The sequence below is a fragment of the Equus caballus genome, chromosome 18 (genome assembly GCF_041296265.1).
Source record: "Equus caballus isolate H_3958 breed thoroughbred chromosome 18, TB-T2T, whole genome shotgun sequence".
NCBI lineage: Eukaryota > Metazoa > Chordata > Mammalia > Perissodactyla > Equidae > Equus > Equus caballus.
Window position 1 is genome coordinate 61295090 of NC_091701.1, and position 23224 is coordinate 61318313.

Genomic DNA, 23224 nt, shown 5'->3' on the forward strand with positions numbered 1-23224 from the left:
CACCACTACTACACACAAAATTCAAGTAAACGGTTGCGGCTGGCCCAGTGGCATAGCAGTTAAGTTCTTGCACTCTGCTTCAGTGGCCCAGGGTTCGATAGTTTGGATCTCGGGTGCCTACACGTCACTTATCAAGCCATGCTGTGGCATGCATCCCACATATAAAACAGAGGAAGATGGGCATGGATGTTAACTCAGGGCCAGTCTTCCTCAGCAAAAAGAGGAGGATTGGCAGCAGATGTTAGCTCAGGGCTAATCTTCCTCAAAAAAAAACAAAAAAAATTCAAGCAAACAGAATCTAGATAAAGGATTATGGATTTTAGTTTGAAAACTTGAAAGTTCTGCTTGGAATTTTAACAAATTCCATTTTGTTTCAATTCCACAAACAGGTGAGTTAAAGTAACAGTAAAAAGGCATTGAAAATTGCAGTGGATTAGTAGCCTCTAACCAGATAATACAGTGAAAACATTGTTTATTAGTAGGACGTTAAATAGGGTTAAGGTTAGTTGGGTGGTGAAATAAGTATTAAAAAATAAGAGAAACATGAAAAAAAACAAAAACAATAAGAATAAAGAGAAAAAGACTGGAAAATATAAGTATACAGTAAAACAATGAACAAAAAAAATCCGGTAGAGATTTAAAAAATAATGTTCTACGAAGTATTTATTTACACTCCTCCTCCCTATAAAGCTACTAAGTCAGTCTTGTCTTTCCCATTTTTTTAATTTCGTATTTTAAAGTACCATACAGTAAACCTTTTTTCTCCCTTTGGTGTATAGCTCTAGCAAAAGATTTTAACATGTGTAGATTTGTGTTACCACCATCACCACTATAAACAGTTTCACTACCCCTAAAGAACTCCCCCGTTGCTTTCCCTTTATAGTTCTGGCAATCACTGATTTGTTCAAGGCAACCTGTTGTGTAATTTAATTTATATTCATTTTTATTAAGTTTGTATTTTTTTTAAGTAGGACAAGACAGCCTAATAAATTGATCCTCTAAATCATTTTATAGTTTTATAAAACATGTTATAGCTGCAAAACATTTAAAAGAAAAATATCAAAGGGGAAGAATGTAAAATACATGCATGGCTTTAATCTTGCTCAGGACTATTTTTTATTTGGGAAGATAAACTCTTCCTCTGGTTGTCTCAAATACAAAGACTATTTTATTTGGGATTTCACTAATTTTTTTTTCTTTTAAGATTTTATTTTTCCTTTTTCTCCCCAAAGCCCCCCGGTACATAGTTGTGTATTTTTAGTTGTGGGTCCTTCCAGTTGTGCCATGTGGGATGCCGCCTCAGCGTGGCCTGATGAGCAGTGCCATGTCCATGGCCCAGGATTCGAACCGGAGAAACCCTGGGCTGCCGAAGCAGAGCGAGAGAACTTAACCACTCGGCCACAGGGCAGGCCCCGGGATTTCACTAATTTTTAATGTTGGGAAGGCTTTTAAATAAACAAGAAGTAATGGTTATGTGGATATATACATTTGTCAAAATCCATCACACTGTTCACTTAAATTTAAGTGAGCATTTTGTTGTATGTAAATTGTACTTCAATAAAGTTGATTTTTAGAAAGTTACACACATAAAAGTTAATTTTCCTTTAGTCTAAATTAATATAGATTTACTGTATTAAACTTAATAGGTTCATGAACTAACTGATAACATTCAACACATCATACTAAGAGTAGGGCAAAAAAAAATTGTGAAGCACATAAAAATGGCTTGACTGCAAAAATTTTCTAGTTTTCTTCATAAGCTAAAGAGTACTTTTCATAATTTACTACTTACATTTATGTTTACAGATTTTGAGCACAAGCTGAACACTGAGTGTCAAGGTCTTTTTAATGCTTATAAAAAAGTATCATGAGTTACCCACATGATAATCTTTTAAAGAGCGCGGCCATCTGGTCTGGTTTGTCAAAGCTGGTCCTCATTTGTGTCAGTACATCAACATTCTCCACCACAAGTTTCTAAAAAAGAAAAAAGAAAAATCCTAGGTCAGGCATAGACCTCCTTGTGTTAACTATATAAGAGCATGCTTGGAAATTACAATCTGACAAGTAGGAAACACAATTTATGAAACCCAGATACTCTACGCTATGTATTTTTGTTGCTGTTTTAATAAAAGAATCTTAAAATTATTTACGTAGGATTGTTTTCCTTCAGTTTTCAAATTCAAGAAGGGAGGAGTTCAGGAAAAAGCAATAAAGATAAGCAGTAGGATAAAGGATTATCTTATGCTTAGATACAGAACAGCCTCAATAATAAAAAGCAGACACTGAAGTGGACATAGAGAGCAATAAATTCCAACCAAAACAAAAAGAACTTGCTAAAGTTAAAGTTGGTCAAAGACAGCCTAGAGTTCATCACGGGACATATGCAATCAGAGGGAGGATAACATGTCGGGGTATGGGACCACGTCATGGAGATTATAATAGGGCAATGTCTCCCAGCACAAATTATAAAATGGAAGTGTCCACTATCTACTTTCTCTTTCAGGGACCATTGAGAAAAGGGAAGAGAAAGAAAGAATATACATAAGGGAAGGGAGTGAAGGACAGGTACTCAAAGAAAAGTATAACTCATTAAAGAAGTTTTTCTTAAAAGGAGCACTGGAAAAGTAATTTTGCTTAAAAATTATAACTAAAATGAACAGAATTAACTTGATTCTGGCAGAGATAATGGATATATGTATTTGGAAAGCCTGGATTTTTCAATTCAGTGGGTCTGGGTGCAAAGATATAGCAAGCATATTGTTCAAGTGCCACAGCAGTTTTGTTACAAGCCAAAAAGGCTGATGACAAATGATTAAGGGGAGCATGCAAAACACTACACAGAAAATCTATAAAAATAATTTTTCCTGTACCAGGATGAACTTTGTTTAGATTACTTGATATCATTTCAGATCATTTCTCTTTATGCTCCCAATCAGCTGTTCAACTCCCATTTTTATGTTTTACTCAACTTCTACAGTCACTGATTAGACTGCCTGCTCTCTTTGGGGCCAATTCGATACTCATCCCATCCTAGAACTTGATTCAATCAATACACACTCAAACTATATGTCCAACTTTGACAGTACCCATGCACCTTAAACATAATATCACATCAGTGCATCAAAGACATCACTGAATTTTAAATGCACCATTATCTTAGGTACCATTAAGAAAAAAACCTCTACCAATTAAAGTGACACAATGTTTTTCTGATATGTGATGATAAGACACATGCAATTTCAGAAATATTAATATAGGATCAGTGTGTTTTAGAACAAATAAATTATTGTTAGCACAGTTGAATTGATTCCAACTCCTAGCAACCCTGTGCACAGCAGAGCAGAACCCTGCCTGGTCTTTCTGCGTCATCCTCTCACCTTCAGGCACTATATCAGACAATGCTGCGCTGCTACTCATAGGGTTTTCATGGCCAGTTTTTCTCAAGTGGGTGGCCAGGTCCTTCTTCCTAGTCTGTCTTACGTGGAAGCTCCGCTAAAACTTGTCCACTATGTGTGACCATGTTGGTATTTAAAATACCAGTGGCATAGCTTTCAGCATCACAGAAACATGCAGCCACTACAGTATGACGACCGACAAAGGGGTTGTGTGATTCTCTAACTGAGAAACGAACCCAGGCCACAGCACTGAGAGCGCCAAATCTTAATCACTAGACCACCACTGATAAATTATAGTATATATTTAATAGTAAGGATACTACAATCATTTTTAAGATTCTACATTAGGCAATTTACAAGTAATCCCATTAATCTGATTCAAATGAGGGAGGTGATATTCTAATTTTACAACTGAGAAAACCAAGGCTCGAAGAAGTTGGATAACTTGGCCAAAGTTGCAGAGATATTAAACAGTGGAATTTGGAATTTGAATTCAGATATGCCTGATTTAAAAATCCATGTTCTTAATCACTAAAGAGGTGGTTCCCAATCTTTAGTGTGCATCAGAATGATCTGGAGGACTTCTTAATTAAAACACACATTCCTAGGTCCAGTCTCACAGGTTCTGATTTAGCAGGTCTGAGGTAAAACCAAAAACTGTACATTTTTAACAAGTTCCAAGGTAATGCTGCTGGTGATGTGGGGATTGCACTTTAAGAACAATTACCCTAAAGTATCTGTTTGCCCATTACCCTTTAAAAGAAAAAAAGAAAAGTTAATGTCATCTCCTCTTGAAGGTAATGGTTTACATAATTTTTTTCCTTTTTTCCCCTCAATTGTATGCTGAAATAGAGCTCTCTATATATTTAAAGCCATTGATTAATATCACTGACAAATGAAGTGAAAGCTGGAAGTAATACTAGGAAGTACCAACTACATGGTTTAGAACAAACTGATACAAATAGAGTGAAACAAATCAAGGGCACTAAAAGAAGAACTGGTTAAAAAAAGTGTTAAAATTTTGCCACAATTCATATTTAAATTTGCTACTTCATTTGAAAAATAAAATCTTCTAGGACTCTGTGAAGTACCAGAAGAAGTGATCCATAAAACGCCAAAACAATCCTTTTGGCAGGATTGGAAGGAGAAATTGACTCAATGGGCACAACTTCAAATGAAACACACCAAGAATTTTAGTAGGCAATAAGACTGGTTGTTTTCTTCTCCAGAAAATAATAAATACATTTTACCATGAGTGTACACGCATAGTGCTGACTGTCTGACACATAATTTATTCATAATCGTTAAATATAAAGATCATCTCCTATTTTATTGGAACACGAATTTATTCTTTGAAACAAAAAGATTCTCATCTAAAACAGGAACCAAAAACAATTAAGGTCATCTCTAAAATAAAAAGATGCAGCCATATAATATCTAGTTTTATGTTGGTTTAGATTAAACATTAAAAAAATAGAGAAAAAGAAAAGATAAGATGTTAACAGGACAACCTTAAAAATATTATAATTCCCCTCAAAACATTTTATGATCTAGGGGCTGGCCCCGTGGCAGAGTGGTTAAGTTCGCGCGCTCCGCTGCAGGTGGCCCAGTGTTTCGTTGGTTTGAATCCTGGGCGCGGACATGGCACTGCTCATCAAACCACGCTGAGGCAGCGTCCCACATGCCACAACTAGAAGGACCCACAACGAAGAATATACAACTATGTACTGGGGGGCTTTGGGGAGAAAAAAGGAAAAAAATAAAATCTTTTAAAAAAAAAAAAAAACATTTTATGATCTAATTTCAAAAAAGACTAAAATGCTATTACATCATCATGTTCTAATGTGGAGAACATAAGTTACAATCTTTTCAGAGAGGTATACGGCAGTATCAGAAAAAATGTAAATGTTCATATCCTTTGATCCACTTTCAGAAATTTTTCCTATAGAAATGTTCAAACAAGTATGTAAACTATGTGGAAGTGATAGTTAAATGTAGAAAATTCTTCACATGCCTAAAACTCAGCTTCTTCCAGAAATCCACTGAAGTGAGAAGAAAAAGAATAAAAAGGCATAAACCTACAATAACAGAGGAAACAAGACCAAAGGAGAGAGAACAAATTCCTAGAAGATGGAAACTAGAACAAAGAAGTAGAGGTGAGAATTCTGATCATCAAGTTCTTGTTGTGGAGATAGAAGCTAATGCACACCTCAGGACCCAAGCAGGGCTCAGAAATTGTAGGCAGTGGCACAGAAAGGAAGGCTTGAGGTTGAAAACAAGCGGGTTACCACATGTCTGTATGGGGATTATTATGTACTCAATTTGTTCTCACTATCTTAAGAAGTAATGCAGCTAAAGAAGACACTAAATTCAAGGAACACCAGAAACAGGGTGCTCCTCGTTTGGTGGCAGGAGAGAGGCAGAATGACATAAGAATCATGGCAGCCAGCCAGATGTATTAAACCTCCTACCTCCACCCTCCACTGATCTCCCACAGACTTCCACTCCCCAGCTAGAACTCATTGTGTTTGAAAAACTATTTGTAGCAATCATTTAAGACTAGGATGAAGATAAACTTTCTCCAGAGTGGATTTTTGTTAGCTTCGGGCAAGCACCTTGGGGCACTACTAACATAGGACCGCCTTAACCCAGGTTCAAGGCTCGAGATTCCTTGCACAAAAAGAATAACACGGACAGGGCTGCAAATCCTGGAGAGGGGTGAATCACTTGCAGTTCACTGTTACCCTGCAAAGGTAACCTTTTGGGCAGTCCATGTAAAAAGGGTGACGGTGACGAAGAATTTAAGCAGACTTCCCACTCCCACTTTGGGTACGCCTGGGGTTTTGAGTATAGACTCCCTCACCCGACAAGGCCACCAAAACTACAGTTTAATCTTACAAATGCCACTTCTGGATCAGCAAATGTCCTCAGGTCAAAAGTGCTTTCCAATGTCAGGCTTGTCTCCTAGTTCCCACATTCTCCTTATTTTAGCCTAGAAATACCGATCTTTTTTCTCTCCTCTTTAAAAGAAGACTCTTTCTCTCTCTCTCTCTCTCTAGTTTTTTAAGTTGCCTATAGGGGACAACTAGATAACCTAGCCTACCAATACTGGAAGCAAAAATCTACATTATTTTGTTTTTCCAATTTAATAAACTAGATTATCCTAAGGAAAGTAATTTTGTAGGACACTTAAAGATGCAAAACAATTAGAATCATCACTGAATGAGTACTTTTGGAGATTTATTTCAATGAAATAGAAAAGTATACAACACATTGAACTTGTCTATATGAAACATCATTATATTATGATCATAAGATTTCTTATAGAATTAAATACAAGAATACACATGGAATTATGTTTCAGTACACAGAGGCTGAGAATATAAAATCATGAGTAACACCTTCTCTAGTTCTTAAATAATACACAAGTAGTTGAATCCAGAGAAATCTGGATTACATCTTGGGATTGTTAAGAGGCATTTCCAAGAAAATCACTGTAAAGCACTGTGCAATTCCAGAAAACTGAATCCTTAGGACTAACTTTGTTTTGAAGAAACTTAAATGATAAAGACACAATGTTAGAAAAGTAAAGCTTTCATATTTATGGTTGACCATATGAAGAAGCCTTTTGAAAGACATTTAATAAAATCAGGATTTACTACTTCAGAAGAAAGAAGTAAAAATAGAAAGCCCCTAAATACCAAAACATAATTGCATGATTTTCTAAAAGTCTTCCTACAACTAGCATTAAATCATTAATAAAATACACAAGTTTTTTAAAAGGTAAAATGAAAAGTCAAGTGAGGAAAATCACATAGAAAATTACCAAAATGCTAAAATCAAAAGTTTTAGAGAAAAAAATGTTTTAGTATCCTAAACCATCTCAGTTTTGGAGCATATTACATTTAATGAGAAACTCAAGCTAATTCACACCCATAGAGCTCAGAGATAATGAACCTAAGCTCTTACACAAGTCTCTTTTGCCTAGGTTTTGGACTTAGGTTTACTATTATCAAATATTTGAAAAAGAATCCAGCCAAGAAACAACAATCTCGAGTCAGAAAATTCAATAGCATTAAAAAAGAAGTTAACATTATTTATATTATTAACACATCAACTTTAAATTAAATTTTAATAATAGCTGAGAAAGAAAATATAGTCACCCCAAGATATGAGAGAAATGTTAAAACACAAGCTCCTTCCATTTCTTTTCAAGAATCAGAGTATTTGATAACATTAATACTTAAGGAAACAGCTAAGACAGTTATGTTTATAAAAGGATTACTAAAAGACTGACAAAATCTCAACTCAAAGATCTGGAAATAATGGACACTAGCTAACAAGATCAATTTTTAAAAGAGCAATAAAGTGACACTTAGGTCATAAAAAATTGTACAAAATACATGATGTGGAGAGCCACAGTTCAAGGTCAATATATATAAAAAAAAAAATCAAAGAAAACGTATCTGATTGCAAGTTGATATGAAAATAATATGGCACAGCTACCAAAAGTGTTAATGCTACCTTAAACTGTATTAGTAAGTACAGTATCCAGAGTAGGCAAGTGGCCCTCACTAATCAGATCTCTAGCGAAAGTTTACTGTCAGTTCAAAGCACTATTCTCTAAGAATGACACTAACAAGACAGAATTTGTACTGAAGAGAGGGAGACCAAATATAAATGTATTTCACATGGGGATGACAATAATACACAACAAAAATTTTTAAATATGTGAAGAGTGATCTTGTCAAAGGCAGTCTCTGCCTCCTGATGTAAGAATGAGGCCCAATCAAAAATTCCTATTTAGATATTGACTCAACATAAGTAGAGATACACAGTAATTGATAAGACTGCTTCATTTTCAAAAAGACCAGATCATCACCTATCACCTAGCATATGTGCCTGCATCAGATAAGGGTGGGTTAGACGACTACTAAGATTCTTTTCTTTTCTGGAGACAGTATAGCATGGCATTAGTATCAGCTCTAGAGCTAGGCAGACTATACGGGTTCAAATTTTAGTTTTACCACTTACTAAGCATGTGAGTCTTGACAAATTACTTAATCTTTCTTGGTCTTATTCTCCTAACTTGTAAAATAGGGACACTATCAGTTTTAAGGATTTAAAGTTAATAATATATGTGTAAAGAGCTTAGAAAAGTCCTGGAACAAAGTAAAGAGTCAAGAAAGCTAACTATTTTTATTTTTGCATCCAACAAATATTTACCAAGCACCTGCTACGTGTTGGATATTAACTTAGCACCGAGGCTTTAAGAGAGTTTATGCAGTCATCCCTTGGTACCCACGGAGGATTGGTTCCAGGACCCCCCCAATCCATTCCAAAATCCCTGGATGCTCAAGTCCCTTATATAAAATGGCACAGTATTTGTACATAACCTATGCACATCCTCCCGTATACTTTAAATCATCTCTAGATTCCTTATAACATCTAATACAATGTAAATGCTATGCAACTAGCTGTTACACTGTATTGTTCAGGGAATGAAGATAAGGGAAAAAAAAAGTCTGTACATATTCAGTACAGATACAACCATTGTAGACCTTTCTATCTGCAGTTGGTTGAATCCACAGATGTGGATCCAGAGATACAGAGGGCCGACTGTAACTGAGTTTTTATTCTAGTGAGAGTGACATAAACAGATACGTGACATGAGAGGTCACAAGTAAGATACACACAAAGCTGGATAAAGAGAATAAAAAGAAATAATGTAGAAAGTGTGGTCAAGGAAGGATATTCTGATATGGTGACGTGAAAAATACACAAATTTTATGAAAAGACAAGCTAAGACAATATCTCATTGAAGAGTGTTTTGAGATGAGGCAACAGCAAGAGGCCAACGAGGCTGGAAGAGTAAAGGAGGTGAGGAAAAGTGGAAGGCCAGATCCTACAGGGGTCTTGCAGTGCTGTTAAGGACATCAGATGCCTCTGAACTCTCATAGATACAATACAGAGAGATTCAAACAGGCTAATTTTATTACTACATCACAATACTCAATCCAACACATTAAATGGCAAAGAAGCACTAAAAACACTAACAATTCCAGAAGTATCTACTAATTTAGTCTGAGATTAAAAATAGTTGCCAAACTAAAACTACTGGGCCATAATTCTTCTATTACCTCGTACTGAAAGGAACACAAGAAAGTAAATTGGAGATGAGAAATTTGTTACCTGAGAACAGTAGGACAGAAAAGAGATCATGTATTTACAGGGAAATGTGTCTAATAAACAAAAATGATATTTCTTGTAAAGAACCAAAACTAGTATTGTAATGTTTATTTAAACTCACATAAAGTATAAAGTTTGTGTATTTAAAATCCACATTAGAAAGTCTAACAGTTGGTTTTTAAAAGAGAATGGTAGAGGAGGCTGGCCCCGTGGCCGAGTGGTTAAGTTCGCGCACTCCACTGCAGGTGGCCCAGTGTTTCGTCAGTTCAAATCCTGGGCACGGACATGGCACTGCTCATCAAGGCATGCTGAGGTGGCGTCCCACATGCCACAACTAGAAGGACCCACAACTAAAATATACAACTACATACCAGGGGGCTTTGGGGAGAAAAAGGAAAAAAATAAAATCTTATTAAAAAAAAACAAAAGAGAGAATGGTAGAACATTCTTTTAAAAAAGAATGAGAGGAGGGGTTGGCCCCATGTCCTGGTGGTTAAGTTTGGCATGCTCTGCTTCAGTGGCGTGGGTTTGAATCTGAGACATGGACCTATATCACTCATCAGTCATGCTGTGGCGGGGACCCACATACAAAATAGAGGAAGATTGGTACAGATGTTAGCTCAGGAGGAATATTCCTCAAGCAAAAAGAGGAAGATTGGGAGCCAGCTCCAGTGGCCTAGTGATTAAGTTCAGCACACTGTGCTTTGGTGGCCTGGGTTTGGTTCCCAGGCATGGACCTACATCACTCTGTTAGCAGCCATGCTATGCTGGCGGCCCACACACTAAAAAAATAGAGCAAGATTGGCGTGGATGTTAGCTCAGGGCGAATCTTCCTCAGCAAGAAAAAAGAAAAGATCAAGAGGATAACGATATGATAAACACCAAAATAATATTTACTCAGTACTTACTGTGTCAGGCACTATACTGAGTACCCGGGTGCTTGATATGTAGTACTTCATATAACTCTCTCAAAGTAAAAGGCTGGTGAGTTTAAATTTTGTCCAAAGTCAAAGTTCATAAGTGAGAGTTAGGACTGAAATTCAGATAGCCTGACTTGAAAGCTTGAGTTCTTAACCACTGGATAATGTTGCTTCTCCTTTTAGTCACACTGACTCTTGCCATCTATTTTATTCACTCAGCAAAATATTATTAATCTTATAGGAATTGACTTATCCAATAAATTTGATCAATTTTCAGAAAATCAGATTACCACATATAGACGTCTATATGCTACATTTGAAATGGAGGCTACTTATCAGTGCTATAGACTATTTTCTTAAGAAATTAAAAATGCAAGGCACAAATAACCACCAAAAAACTTTCACAAACAAAAAGGCATATTTTCTATTCTGCTCATAAGTTCAAGTTTTAGTGGCTCAAATTCCAATTCTTTCAAAAACTAGATACCTATTATATACACAGGCTTATTCAATATAAATCACCTTGGCACGGGGATGTTTCTAAAAGGCCTTCAAAAAAAGTTATTTAAAATGTTGTTGCTTCAGTTCTTTTATGTCTTTATTAAAACTCTAAGCATTCTAAAAACATTTTTCATTTAGCTTAAAAAGGGCATAAGACAATTTAAAAGATTGCATAATAGTAAGAAAAAACAGTAAGCGTAACAATGTTTGTATTTTAATCTGTGGAGAGTAACACATTCAAACTACAAATTTAAACAAATGACTCTGGCTGGAATTTTTAAACACGGTCATTCAAAGAAAAGCATCATGGTACAAGAGAATGAAGACTTGACCAAATGTCAAGAAATCTGAGTTTCAGTCTCCTTTAGTATGTCAATTCACCCCTCTAGGCTTTCAGTTTTTTCATCTGTAAAACAGAGAGAACTAAACTAAGATACTATTGAAAGGCCCTGCTGGCTCTATAATTTCATTTACATACAAGAACTTCCATGTCAGGTTAAAGTAATTAACATTCTGGCCTTGCTGTTCACAGTCTTGAAATGTTTTTCAGGAATTAATGTTTTTACTAAAAGCCCAAATCAATAAAGTCTGTATTACCTTAAGTTCAGCAACTTGTGATGAAATATGCCACATAAGGCTTTCGCTTAGGAACTTCATACCATAGGGGCCTAGTAGTTCTGATAACGACCTCATTTCTGAAAGGAAACATAATTAATTTTATACTTTGACAGAGCAAATACTTTAAGAAAATAAACGTTAACATACTGGAACATTCCATTATAGAAGCAAATTATTAATATAGAATCTTGAGAAAAGTCTCCAGAATAAGAAAAGTAACAAATGCAAAGGTAAGTCTAAGATATAATGTATGATCACGCATATAATTGAATGAAAATAGTCATAATAGAATCAAAATCCAAAAGAATCCAAGTTTCTTCATTCTTTAAAATATGTCATAGTATTATTCACCTGATATGTCAGAATATTCCTCTGCATTGAATGTTAATTCATTTTCTGTGGGTAGGTTCACAAATGCTTTCATTGCAGGGAAATAGGCTATATGACCATTGCTGACTTGTCTTAACAAGGTTTCCAAATACCTAAGGAGAAAAGTAAATATATGACCAGGAGAAATTGTTTAATTCAGAATTTATTATGGTATACATTCCTGCATATATTTTAAGTTGACCAATAAATTAACAGGAATGAGCACTTATTCAAAAGAAAATAACTTTCCTAAGTAGTTCATTACAAAGACACTTTATATCACTCCAAATTTCTAAATGTGTTCCTTACCAATTTGTGTATAGACTTGTAATGGTTGGCTCTCCATGACTGTCTAAATGTTGTGTTTGTTGAAGAAGAACATTATTAAATACTCTTGTAATATCAATTTGCACATAGTTTTCTATTGACTGGAGTACAGTCATGTATGCTCTTACACTTGTTAGAAGCTCTGATGGTTTTGCAATTTCCTGTGTGGCTTGATTATACATAGTCATTCCAACAATTGACCTGGGGGAAAAAGAGTAAGAAAAGAGCCCTTAACTTTTGCATTTATGTCAACAGGCCATTCACCCTCTGATCTCTATTATTAAATAAGCGATAAAAATTAATTTTAAATAAAAATTCGTTAGAAAGCCATGCAATTACTATCATTATTTTCCAAAGAAACAACAGAAAAAAAAGAATGAATACCAAAAAGCTACAATGAAATGGGAATGCAAGTGATCAAAAAAATTCTAAGGACATCAGTAATAAAAATGACTTAAGGATAAAGGGGGTTTAAAAAGTTCCTTTAACATGATATGTGGTCTGTAGCAAGTACAATGGACTATTTAGGCCATAGCTTGAATTCACCTGGGACTGTGATGTGCCAGTAGTTTTTTAGGCTTTATATATATTACTTACGATCCAAATAACTTTACTATGTAGTTACTATCACCACCATTCCACAGATGGAAAAAACTAAGGCTCAGAACTCAAGTAAACTAATCTGATCAAGGTCACTTTCCTTGGAAGTGGTGGGTCTAGGGTTTGACCCACGATGGCCTAACTTAGTGCTGCCTCTCAGCAAAATGCATGACATTCAAAACAAGGCAATAAATAATTTCATCATTCTTTAATCACTCACAGCACACAAAACACAGTTCTATTTGGTTTATATCCTAAGAAACTGTATAAGCCTAAAAGGAAACAGAAATTTTGAAAATATTTTCCTAAACTGGCCACCCCATTTCACTGTCTTTAAAGCTCCCTGAGCATTAGATTTGCAAAGATCTTAGAGCTGTATTTCTAAGGATGAATCCTTAAAGACGACAAACCTCATCACTAGAAACAGTCCCAAAACACCAACTCAAGACAAAAACTGCTATCCTTGTATACAGCCTCTAAGTCCTAAGATTGTACTCAAGTGACGAGCAAAATTCAACCGACTAATACTCATAACCTATTTCTCCTGGTACAAAAATCTTTCCCAGGTAATCAAGTTTACAGGCTTGCCTTGATCCTGATCACTAAGCAGTTTGGTAAAAAGAACATCTGCTTCTCCATGGATTAATGGACCTGACTATTTACAGAAGGAAAACAAGGGAGCTATAAACTAAACCCCACCTTCCACCCACCACTCCACCACCCCCACCTGGTTGAAAATAATAAATACCACAGGGTATAATGTCCCTTTGGTCTAAATACTAGAGCATTCTGGGTTTCACTGTCAGGGTGCCTGCTTACTAAAAGAGAGCAAAAGACAGTCTTTGTTCAACACCAGACTCTTCTCTAGGCAACTGATGGCTTAACACTCAATTTACCACCCATTTATATAGTCTCCTATTTTGTTCTCTAATTGTTGTAGCTCTAAGCTTTATACTGTTTCATTACTATTCATGGTACTTAAAACATTGTTAACCATATGGTACAAATACTATTTGTTAATGACTACAAAACTTTGAAAAACTTTTGGCAAAATTTTGCTTTATAAATTGCTTTAAGCCTTTCAAAAAAAAGTTGTCAAATCAATCACTATTTTCTTTGATAAATAAATGTGTAATTTTAGGAAAAGTTTGAAGCAACATTTATAAAACTGAAAGGTTTCTGTCTTACATGCAATAACATTTCAAGAAACATATATACAACTTACAAAACTCTAATTAGAATTGAGCACCTCAAAAGTCTAGAATTCTACTGGCACAACAGCATAGATCTGAATTCAGAAAAGACTTAAGAGTTCATCCAGTCCTGAGGTTTTCAAACATTTGACTATGACACACTGTAAGATATGTATGTAGCATGATAACTCAGTACACACACATACACATAACTGAAAAGTTTCATGAAGGAATATTTCCACTTATTACATACAATGCACAGATTCCGTTTTATTTCTTTTTGGAGGAAGATTAGCCCTGAGCTAACTGCTGCCAATCCTCCTCTTTTTGCTGAGGAAGACTGGCCCTGAGCTAACACCCATGCCCATCTTCTACTACTTTTACATGTGGGACTCCTACCACAGTATGGCGTGCCAAGCAGTGACATGTCCACACCCGGGAGCTGAACTGGCGAACCCCAGGCCACCAAAGCAGAACGTGCGCACTTAACTGCTGCACCATCGAGCTGGCCCCGCACAGATTCTTTTTATTCTTCCTTCTTTCCTTTCCTTCCCTCCCTCTTCTTTCTTAAAATGTTGACTACAACCTTCTAAACTGATTTCATCACCTTATTGGGTTACCACCTGCCTGCTGAAATACACTGATTTGCTCCGGTCTTCTCATTCTGCTTACAAGGAAGCCAAGGATCATGGAGATTAATGGCTTGTCCAGTGTTACAACTAGTTAATAACCAGTACGGGACAAGAATCTGGGTAATTTAAGAAATTCCCAGTTCATTATTCTTTATACTATATCAGTTCTACTAATGCTTCTCATCATAAAAGGAAACACTGTATAGATATGAAGAATAAATATAACAAACATTAACTGAACCAACAACCCAAAACAGTTTATATTCTTTCTTACTTAGTAAAGCGGATTTCCAGATGAGAAGTCAAATATTCTCGGGGGGTAAAGGTATGCTCCCAAACCACCATGTTTGGTACGTAATTTATAGAGAAACACAACTCAGAAAGTGCAGTGTGCAATTTATCAAGGCTGAAAAAATATTAATAAACAGTAAATAAAATTTTCAACATTTCATCATAGCAATACAAAATTAATTTTATAAACATATCAGATCTTACTTGGAGAAAATAATTACAGAATCCAATTTTTTTCCTCTCCTAAACTGACGAGGTTCAAAATCTTTAAGGGTATCGCTAACATATGAGAGCAACCTTATAAAGACAGTGTCATTCATTTGTTTCTACATTCAGATGATAATGACTATATTAACTTAATACCCAAGGAAGAGCTGATTCTGCACTCATAAATACAATCACTTCCAACTCCTGCTGTACCTTCTGTTGTGGAGGAAGAAAATTATCTACAAAAATGGCAAATAGCTTGCTTAATGCAGGAAACAAGGAAGTATGAAATTTACTTTAAACAAAAAAATATTCATCCATTATTGCCCACCTATGCCTCCCCTTCAAACAAACAAACAGCCTTGAATGCCATCTAGTCTGACACATCCATTTTAAAATGATACTAGGTATGTTCTAATATATGACAACATACCAAAATAAAGTCTCAGATATCTGATTTTAAATAAATTGAAAATTACCGATTGCTTATACTGTGCCCCCCCACCAAATTTTTAGACAGGTTCTTGGCCTTCACTATTCAGTATATAAAGACAAATATCATCTATTACATGTATTTTCTTCAAAAATTCAAAATCTGTATTTTAGGATGAAATAAGCACTAACTGGCTAATCAAGTTCACAAAAATAAAAAAACTAATGACTAGGAAATGAACAATTTACAATTACTAGCATTTCCTCAGTACTAAACGCCACACAAAAACATGAAAAAACCTCTTCTACGTGTAACAAAAAGATACAATAAAAGTGGAGGGCTTACTTGGTCACCACCAGCCTGTTTTTCCTCATGCTCTCCACTCCTGGTTTTTCCCTTTCAGGTTCCCCTTTCTTACCAGTCTGTTTTTTTGACTTCTTATTCACTGCTTGACTAATGGTTTTGGCACAATGCTTGGGCAGCAACTACATTTAAAAAGAAATGAAATCTTTACATTACTTTGAAAGCACAGTAACTATTGAAGCAAACCTCAGCTGAATCCAGACTGCGTAGCAATTACCACGCGAGCACTACTGTGAGGAGGACAGTTTACCTAGCCAGCTTGGGGGAAAACAGAAATAGGTAAATCTTTTGTGAAGAAACAGTTCATAGAGGAAGTTATACCAAGGCCACAGTTTAAAGGATAAGTGAAAACATATCAGGCAAACAAGGAAATGAGAAAGAACATTTTACTGGAAGGAAAATGGCCTATGAAGAACAAAACTATGTTAGGACATGATGTGTTCACAATCTTGTGAGTACTATTAGGTGGTGGAACAGAAAGCGCAGGGGAGAGTAGGTAGGTTGGAGCTATCAGGAAGGGACTTGAATGCCAAGCTAGAGGTCGGATTTTAAACAGAAAGCAATCCTAAAGACAGCGGTAATTTTTTAAAAACCTACTAACAGGGCTTCACAATAAGAGGTAATGAGATTTCCTGAAAGTCTGAGAATAAAAAAAAATTGGCTAATAGCTAATTTTCTTGCCTTCATACACAAATTTTCTATCTGTAAGGAAACACTTAAATTATTACCTGGTCACTAAGAGTACACTGCTCTGTGCAGATATCAGTGATGAGATTTCGAGCTTGTTTGGCCATTTCATCCAGAAACATATTACATAAGGAAAGACTGCGATCTCCAATGTGATGTCGCTGTTACAGCAGAATAACAATAACAATAATAAAAGTTACAAGAAAGTAGTTTGAATTAAAACACAACATGGAAAATAAGCTTAAAGTCTATTCTACAATAAGTAGTGGAGGTGGGAAATGTTATAGATTTCTTTTATCTCTTGTAAGAACTTATCTACCATATTGCATTTGCATACAAATGACATGAAATACATATTTTGTGATTATACAAGTAAACTATGATTAGAAGGAATCTTAAAGAACCAGTATTTTCCTTCACTAGAAAAACTATTAATTTAGTATTCAAATTCCACAATGTCCTATATCCAGTTCTTAAATACTAAAATGTCAAGCAGAAGATGTGAAATAACAGATTTAATGTTTTCTAATCTTACCTGATTTTATATGCATATAAATCTTGACACAACAAACAACTTTGTAGTGTATAAACAGAAAAGAAAAGCTCAAATATTTAAAACTGTTAGAAATCGAGTCAGTAAAACAAACAAATTCACAAGGCATTTGATTCCCCAAAATCAAACTCCCTATCCCAGAGGACAGAGAAAAAGCTGACTATGCATTTTCTGAACACCACAGGGGAAAAAAAGAACATTGTATTTAATTTTTAGGAGACTTTATAAATATATATATGTAGACACCCACTCAAATCCATCCATCTGTATCTACAGGATTCTGTATCTTTTTAGTTTTGGGGGATGTTGCAATAGTTTAATAGGTTTTTCTTGTCAATGGTAACTGGAATGTTGAGTATATAATGCTGTACAATTCTGTACTATACATTTGTAATACTTTACAAAGAGACAAATTTTAAAAAGTTTTCCTTCCTTGATGGTCCATAATTATATAACATATAGCAATTATATACATTATTTCTCTGCTGCTGTAATAAATGTAAAAGAATATAAAAATACTTAAACATGCAAAATAATTATATTCCTAGATCTATCATGATACCTTATTAACATATTTTATTTAAAATACCCTTTAAAACTTTAATAGGAAGCCAAATCAAAAGGGATCCCCAGGCCAGGTAATGTTAAATATTAGTTCACTTTACTTAAGGAATGATTTCAAATTATAAACATCTAAGAGTTTTGTTTAACTGAATTCTGACTCCTGAAAGATAAAACATGTCCTTTGCTGCCACTTCTTCCTGGAAAAAGAATACTGAATTAGCACTGCTTCAAACTTACTAGACTAACATCTAAAATACAGATCTGATTTCACTACTCCTCTTCAAGAGGCTCAGAAATTCTGAGACTGGAAAACAAAACAACTATGGTTTCTTAACATGTCACAAGTCTCTCCATGATCTAGCTGCTCTCTGTCTCTGGCTGCAGGGCTGAGAACAGACTTTAGAAGGACAACGGCAGAAGCAGAAAGATCATTTAGGAGACGTAACAAAAATCCAGGCAAAATATGATGTGGATTGGACAAGAGTGAGAAGAGGCAGGAGTTCAGATATATATAAAGGTAGAGCCAAAAACATAAAAGGCTCCAAGGTTAGGGGTGGGTTAAGATGCAGAGAATTAACAGTTCTATTCTGGACATGTTACATTTCAGATGACTAAACATACCTAAGTTGCAGCTGGATATAGAGAAAACCTAGAGATGAAGGGAAGAGTTAAGGGTGGAGACATAAATTTGAGAAACAACAGCATATGGAAGATTTTTAAACGGTGAGACTGGAAAAGATGAATGAACTACTTCTATACTCAAAAGTACTGACAGAGGAACACAATTACTAGTTTCCCATTAGTTCTGGCTGTCTCTATCTGGGGACCCTGCTGACCTAGCAGGGTGTGAATTTCAAATCTGGTTCAAAACATACTGCCTTTCTGCAAATTCATTTTAAGTATTCCAGCTCAAACTGAGGCCTCAGCATTAAGAAGCTGTTTTGGAGACTTTTCCCATAATGTTTTTGATCTAAATGCGCCAAATGGCTAAAATCAAAATTATAATGCTAGACTGCACTGAGAACTATGCCCACCAACTTACTCTACCCTCACCCTTATGTGAATTCCTTCAATGCTTCCAGAGTGCCCCATGCATATTTCGACCACAGCACAGATCATCAGATCAGAGATTTGTTAAGGGTTGAAATTGTATCTTCACATCTTTTTATCACAGGATTTAACAAGGCACAGCTGGAAAATAACAGGCTTTAATAAATTAGCTAAATGAAAAACAGAACATTGCCACTTACTAGCTTCATGACTACAGGGAGAAAAAAACACATCAGTCCACTAGAGACTTTCTTCATCTGTAAACTAAAGGTAATTAGCTGTACTGCCTATGTTGTCACTGCAAGAATTAAATGCAACAGAAGAATGCCATATAAGTTTTATGGTTCTATAAATATATAAACACATTATTAATTACCTGTTGTAATTACTTGATAAGAATTCAGTCTTGCCCTATTAAGGAACCATAACTTTACCAACTAAATGAGGCAAAAACATTAAAATAAATGATACAAAGTAGACAATGACATATAATCATGATATAAAGTGCAATGAAAATATGGTAAAGGAGGGACAAATTCTAACTGGATAAATGCTGAAAATCTTTATGGAGGAAGTCGAATTTAAGCTGAGCACTGAAGAAGAAATAAGAGTACAACAGGTAGAGCTGCAGTGAAATGAATTTTATGTATAGGGAAAAGCCTTTAAGAGGCCTAAAAGTAGACAAGTAAATTAGTATGATTTGTATAACATGGACTAATTATAATTACTAAGGAGTGGAAAGCAGAAGATAAGAATGAGGGTAGAGTCCATCAACAGAGGAGTGGATAAACAAAACGCAGTATATACACACAATGGATTATTACTCAGCCATACAAAAGAAGGAAGTTCTGATACATGCTACAACATGGATGAATCTTGAAACAGTATGCTAAGTGAAATAAGCCAAGTACAAAAGGACAAATAGTGTATGATTCCATTTATATGAACTATCTAGAATAGGCAAATTCATAGAGACAGAAAGTAGACTAGAGGATAACAAGGACAGAAGGGATGGGGAGTTACTGCTTAATGATTACAGAGTTTCTGCTTGGGGTGATGAAAGTTTTGGAAATAGATAGTGGTGATGGTCACACAACACTGTGAAGGTAATTAATGCCACTGAACTGTACATTTAAAAATAGCTAAAATGGTACATTTTTATATTCTACCTATATTTTTCAATCACAATTTTTTTTAAAGGCCAAAAAGAGACACTGGGAGTAGAGATCAAATTGTTGAGGATTTTAAATGCCTGACTGAGAAATTTTTACTTTCTCCAAATGCAATGGACAATCCCTGACAGTTCTTTAAGAAGGAAAGAGACACTCTAGTGGCAGTATCTTAGTCTTAAAGATAGAAATATTGAAAGAAGGAGAACTATTTAAGAGTACATATGGAGAATATTAAAAATATGAACTACAATAGTGACAACAGCAATGGAAAGTAGAGGATAGATTCAAGAAATGATACTACACAAGTAAAATTAAGAGGACTTGACGGGTAATTTAGTGGGAAGGATGATGAGGAGGAAAAAATTAAGTATATCTTATGTATCAACCTTGTGGGAAAAAATCTATTAAATCCAAAAAATTTGTAACTATATTAAAATTTGTGGTGTTAATATCCTCACAAATATTAATCCTAAAAGTACTCCCTAATAAACTTCCTGCAGGCTAATCTCTGTCTCAGAGTCTGCTTCTAATGGAATGCTAGAATATAATCTGCAACAAATGTTACCTAATGCTTAAAGATATTAACAATGCTACTGCTATCTGTAAGTTTCTTTTCTACAAGTTCTACAGTTCTAAGTAAAGGGACTTAGCACTAAGTTCAATTATAAAGAAATATACCATTTAGTTTTAATATATATTCTTACCACACTCATAAAGTGATATTTCTTCTTTAAAGATTAAAAGGAATACTGAGTACATTTTTTACATACTTGGTATCAATAAAACTACTGTGTAGTTCAATCATTCAATAACTGTGTATGCCTACGTGTGTGTGTCTTACAAATACCAGCAAATCTGGGACATCAGCAACGTGGCAGAGTGAGCTGTTCCCTTTGTCTCTCCTCCTCCGAAGTAAAACTGAATGGACATTTGTTGATCAACAGAGGATATCCACACAACACATCAGGACGCCTGAGAGACCAGTGCTGCTGTACATCTGAAGATGGATAGACTACCCTCAGGAGATAGCGGAGCTTGGTGAGCAGTCTCCAGCCCCCAGGCAGTGCAGTACACGCATGCTACTGATCTCCCGGCTGAAGCGCTCATAGCACCACTGCAGCACCAAGGGCCTTGGCAAGTGCCTTGACTCAAATGTGGAAACAGGTGATGGCATCCCTGAGCCCTATGTGATTGCTTCCCCATCCATGGGAGAGTCCAATGGGAGTGGCTTAGGCTCAGACCCAGTGAGGTGGCCCCGCCCACCAAGCACAAAGGCTTGTGTGACCTAGGAGCAGACAGCGGCAGAGCTGTGAGCATGGGCGAACAAGCTGCTGGCTGCCTCAAACACCCATAGTACTGCTGCAGTCCCAAAGGGGAAGTGCAACTCAGTGAGACTGCGGGGCAGGTGGCAGCAGCCCTGAGCCCACATGTGATCACTCTCTCCACCAGTGGGAGAGTCCACAGTCCCACCACAGTCCCAGGGAACAGCTATGGCTCAGATCCAGTGAGGAGGTCCCGCCCATCAAACACAACAGCTGGTACAACCTAGGACCAGACAGTGGCAGAGCTGGAGTCTAGGCGAATAAGCTCCCGGCTGCCATGAACACCCATAGTACCACTGCAGTCCCCAAGTGGGGAGGGCATCTGGGCAGGACTGTGGGAGCAGGTGGCAGCAGCTTGGAGCCCCTGTGTGATTGCTTTCCCATTTGGTGGGAGGCCCTACAGGGCCACTGTGATCCCAAGGAGCGGACCAGGCTGGGACAGACACAGCTGACAGGGATCCTGGTGGGCTCAGATTACACAGGTCCTGCCCCCTCCCCCTAGTGGCGGCAAGTAGAAACTGCAACCAAAGTCTGTCTATGTGGAGGCACAAATCCATGCCATCAAGCACTATGAAAAAAAATATTAAATCCCCAGACCAGAAGGAAAATGACAAGTACCCAGAAATCAATACTGAAGGCCTAGAAATTTATAATTTAAATGACAGAGAATTAAAAATAGCTATCATAAAAAAACAAGTTAAAAGAAAATACAGAAAGACAGTTCAAAGAAATCAGGAACAAATTTAATAAACAGAGGGAATTCTTCACAAAAGAGACTGAAACTATAAAGAACCACCAATCAGAAATGTTGGAGATGAAAAACACAATGGATGAGATAAAGAAAAATCTAGACTCCTTGAACAAGAGCTGATATTGTGGAGGAAAGAATTAACAGTCTTGAGAACAGAAATATAGAAATGTTTCAGATGGAGGAGGAGAGGAACTAAGACTAAAAAGAAATGAAGGAAGTCTCCGAGAAATATCCGACTCAATAGGAAATGCAACATAAGGATTATAGGTATTCCACAAGGAGAAGAGAAGGAGAATGGAGCAGAAAGCTTGTTCAAAGAAATAATAGCTGAGAACTTCCCAAATCTGTGAAAGCAGCAGGCAATCCATGTGACAGAAGCCAACAGATCTCCAAACTGCATCAATGTAAAAAGACCTTTTCTAAGGCATATAGTAGTAAAGCTGGCAAAAGTCAATGACAAAAAAAATATTAAGGGCAGCAAGGTGAAAGAAAATAACTTCCAAAGGAACCCCTATCAGGCCTTCAGCGGATTTCTCAGCAGAAACCTTACAGGCTAGGAGAGAGTGCAATGATATATTCAAAATTCTGAAAGACAAAAACTTTCAGCCAAGAATACCCTGTCCAGCAAAAATATCCTTCAGATACAATGGAGAAATAAAACCTTTTCCAGATAAACAAAAGCTAACAGAGTTCATTGCCACAAGATACCCCCTACAAGAAATCCCCAAGAAGGCCCTCATACCTGAAAAAAAAAAAAGAAAGGGGTTACAAGACCCTGAGCAAACAGATAGATAGACGAAATCAGAAAATTGCAGCTCTCTATCAGAACAGGTTACCCAACATTTAATGTAACATTAAAGATAAGGAGAAGGAAAACACCAAAAATAAATATAATCTTGTCTTTTTAACCACAAACTTCCAACACAAGAGGGCATAATATGTGACAATAACAACTTAGAAGCGGAAGAGGCAAGGGATGGAATTGGCTTGGTCCAAGGAATTAAGAGGCTATCAGACAATGGACTATCTCATCTACAAGATTTTTTATACAAACCTCATGGTAACCACTAAACAAATAATTAGGACA

The 23224-nt window shown here is 36.1% G+C and overlaps 1 protein-coding gene across 6 annotated transcripts in view; it reads right to left on the reverse strand.

The window, feature by feature from the left end:
• NCKAP1 (NCK associated protein 1) overlaps positions 1–23224 on the reverse strand; it is a 94573-nt gene that overhangs the window by 13119 nt on the left and 58230 nt on the right. For all 6 annotated transcript variants that reach the window (XR_011428309.1, XR_011428310.1, XM_070241395.1 and 3 more), the window contains 7 exons: positions 16767–16886; positions 16021–16160; positions 15019–15150; positions 12302–12520; positions 11975–12105; positions 11603–11700; positions 1881–1974 (listed from right to left, as the gene is read on the reverse strand). Coding sequence is in view for 4 of the 6 variants with exons in the window: in XM_070241395.1 (XP_070097496.1) it covers positions 1881–1974; positions 11603–11700; positions 11975–12105; positions 12302–12520; positions 15019–15150; positions 16021–16160; positions 16767–16886 (934 nt within the window). In the remaining 2 variants the exon portion in view is untranslated. The remainder of the gene's footprint in view (positions 1–1880; positions 1975–11602; positions 11701–11974; positions 12106–12301; positions 12521–15018; positions 15151–16020; positions 16161–16766; positions 16887–23224) is intronic.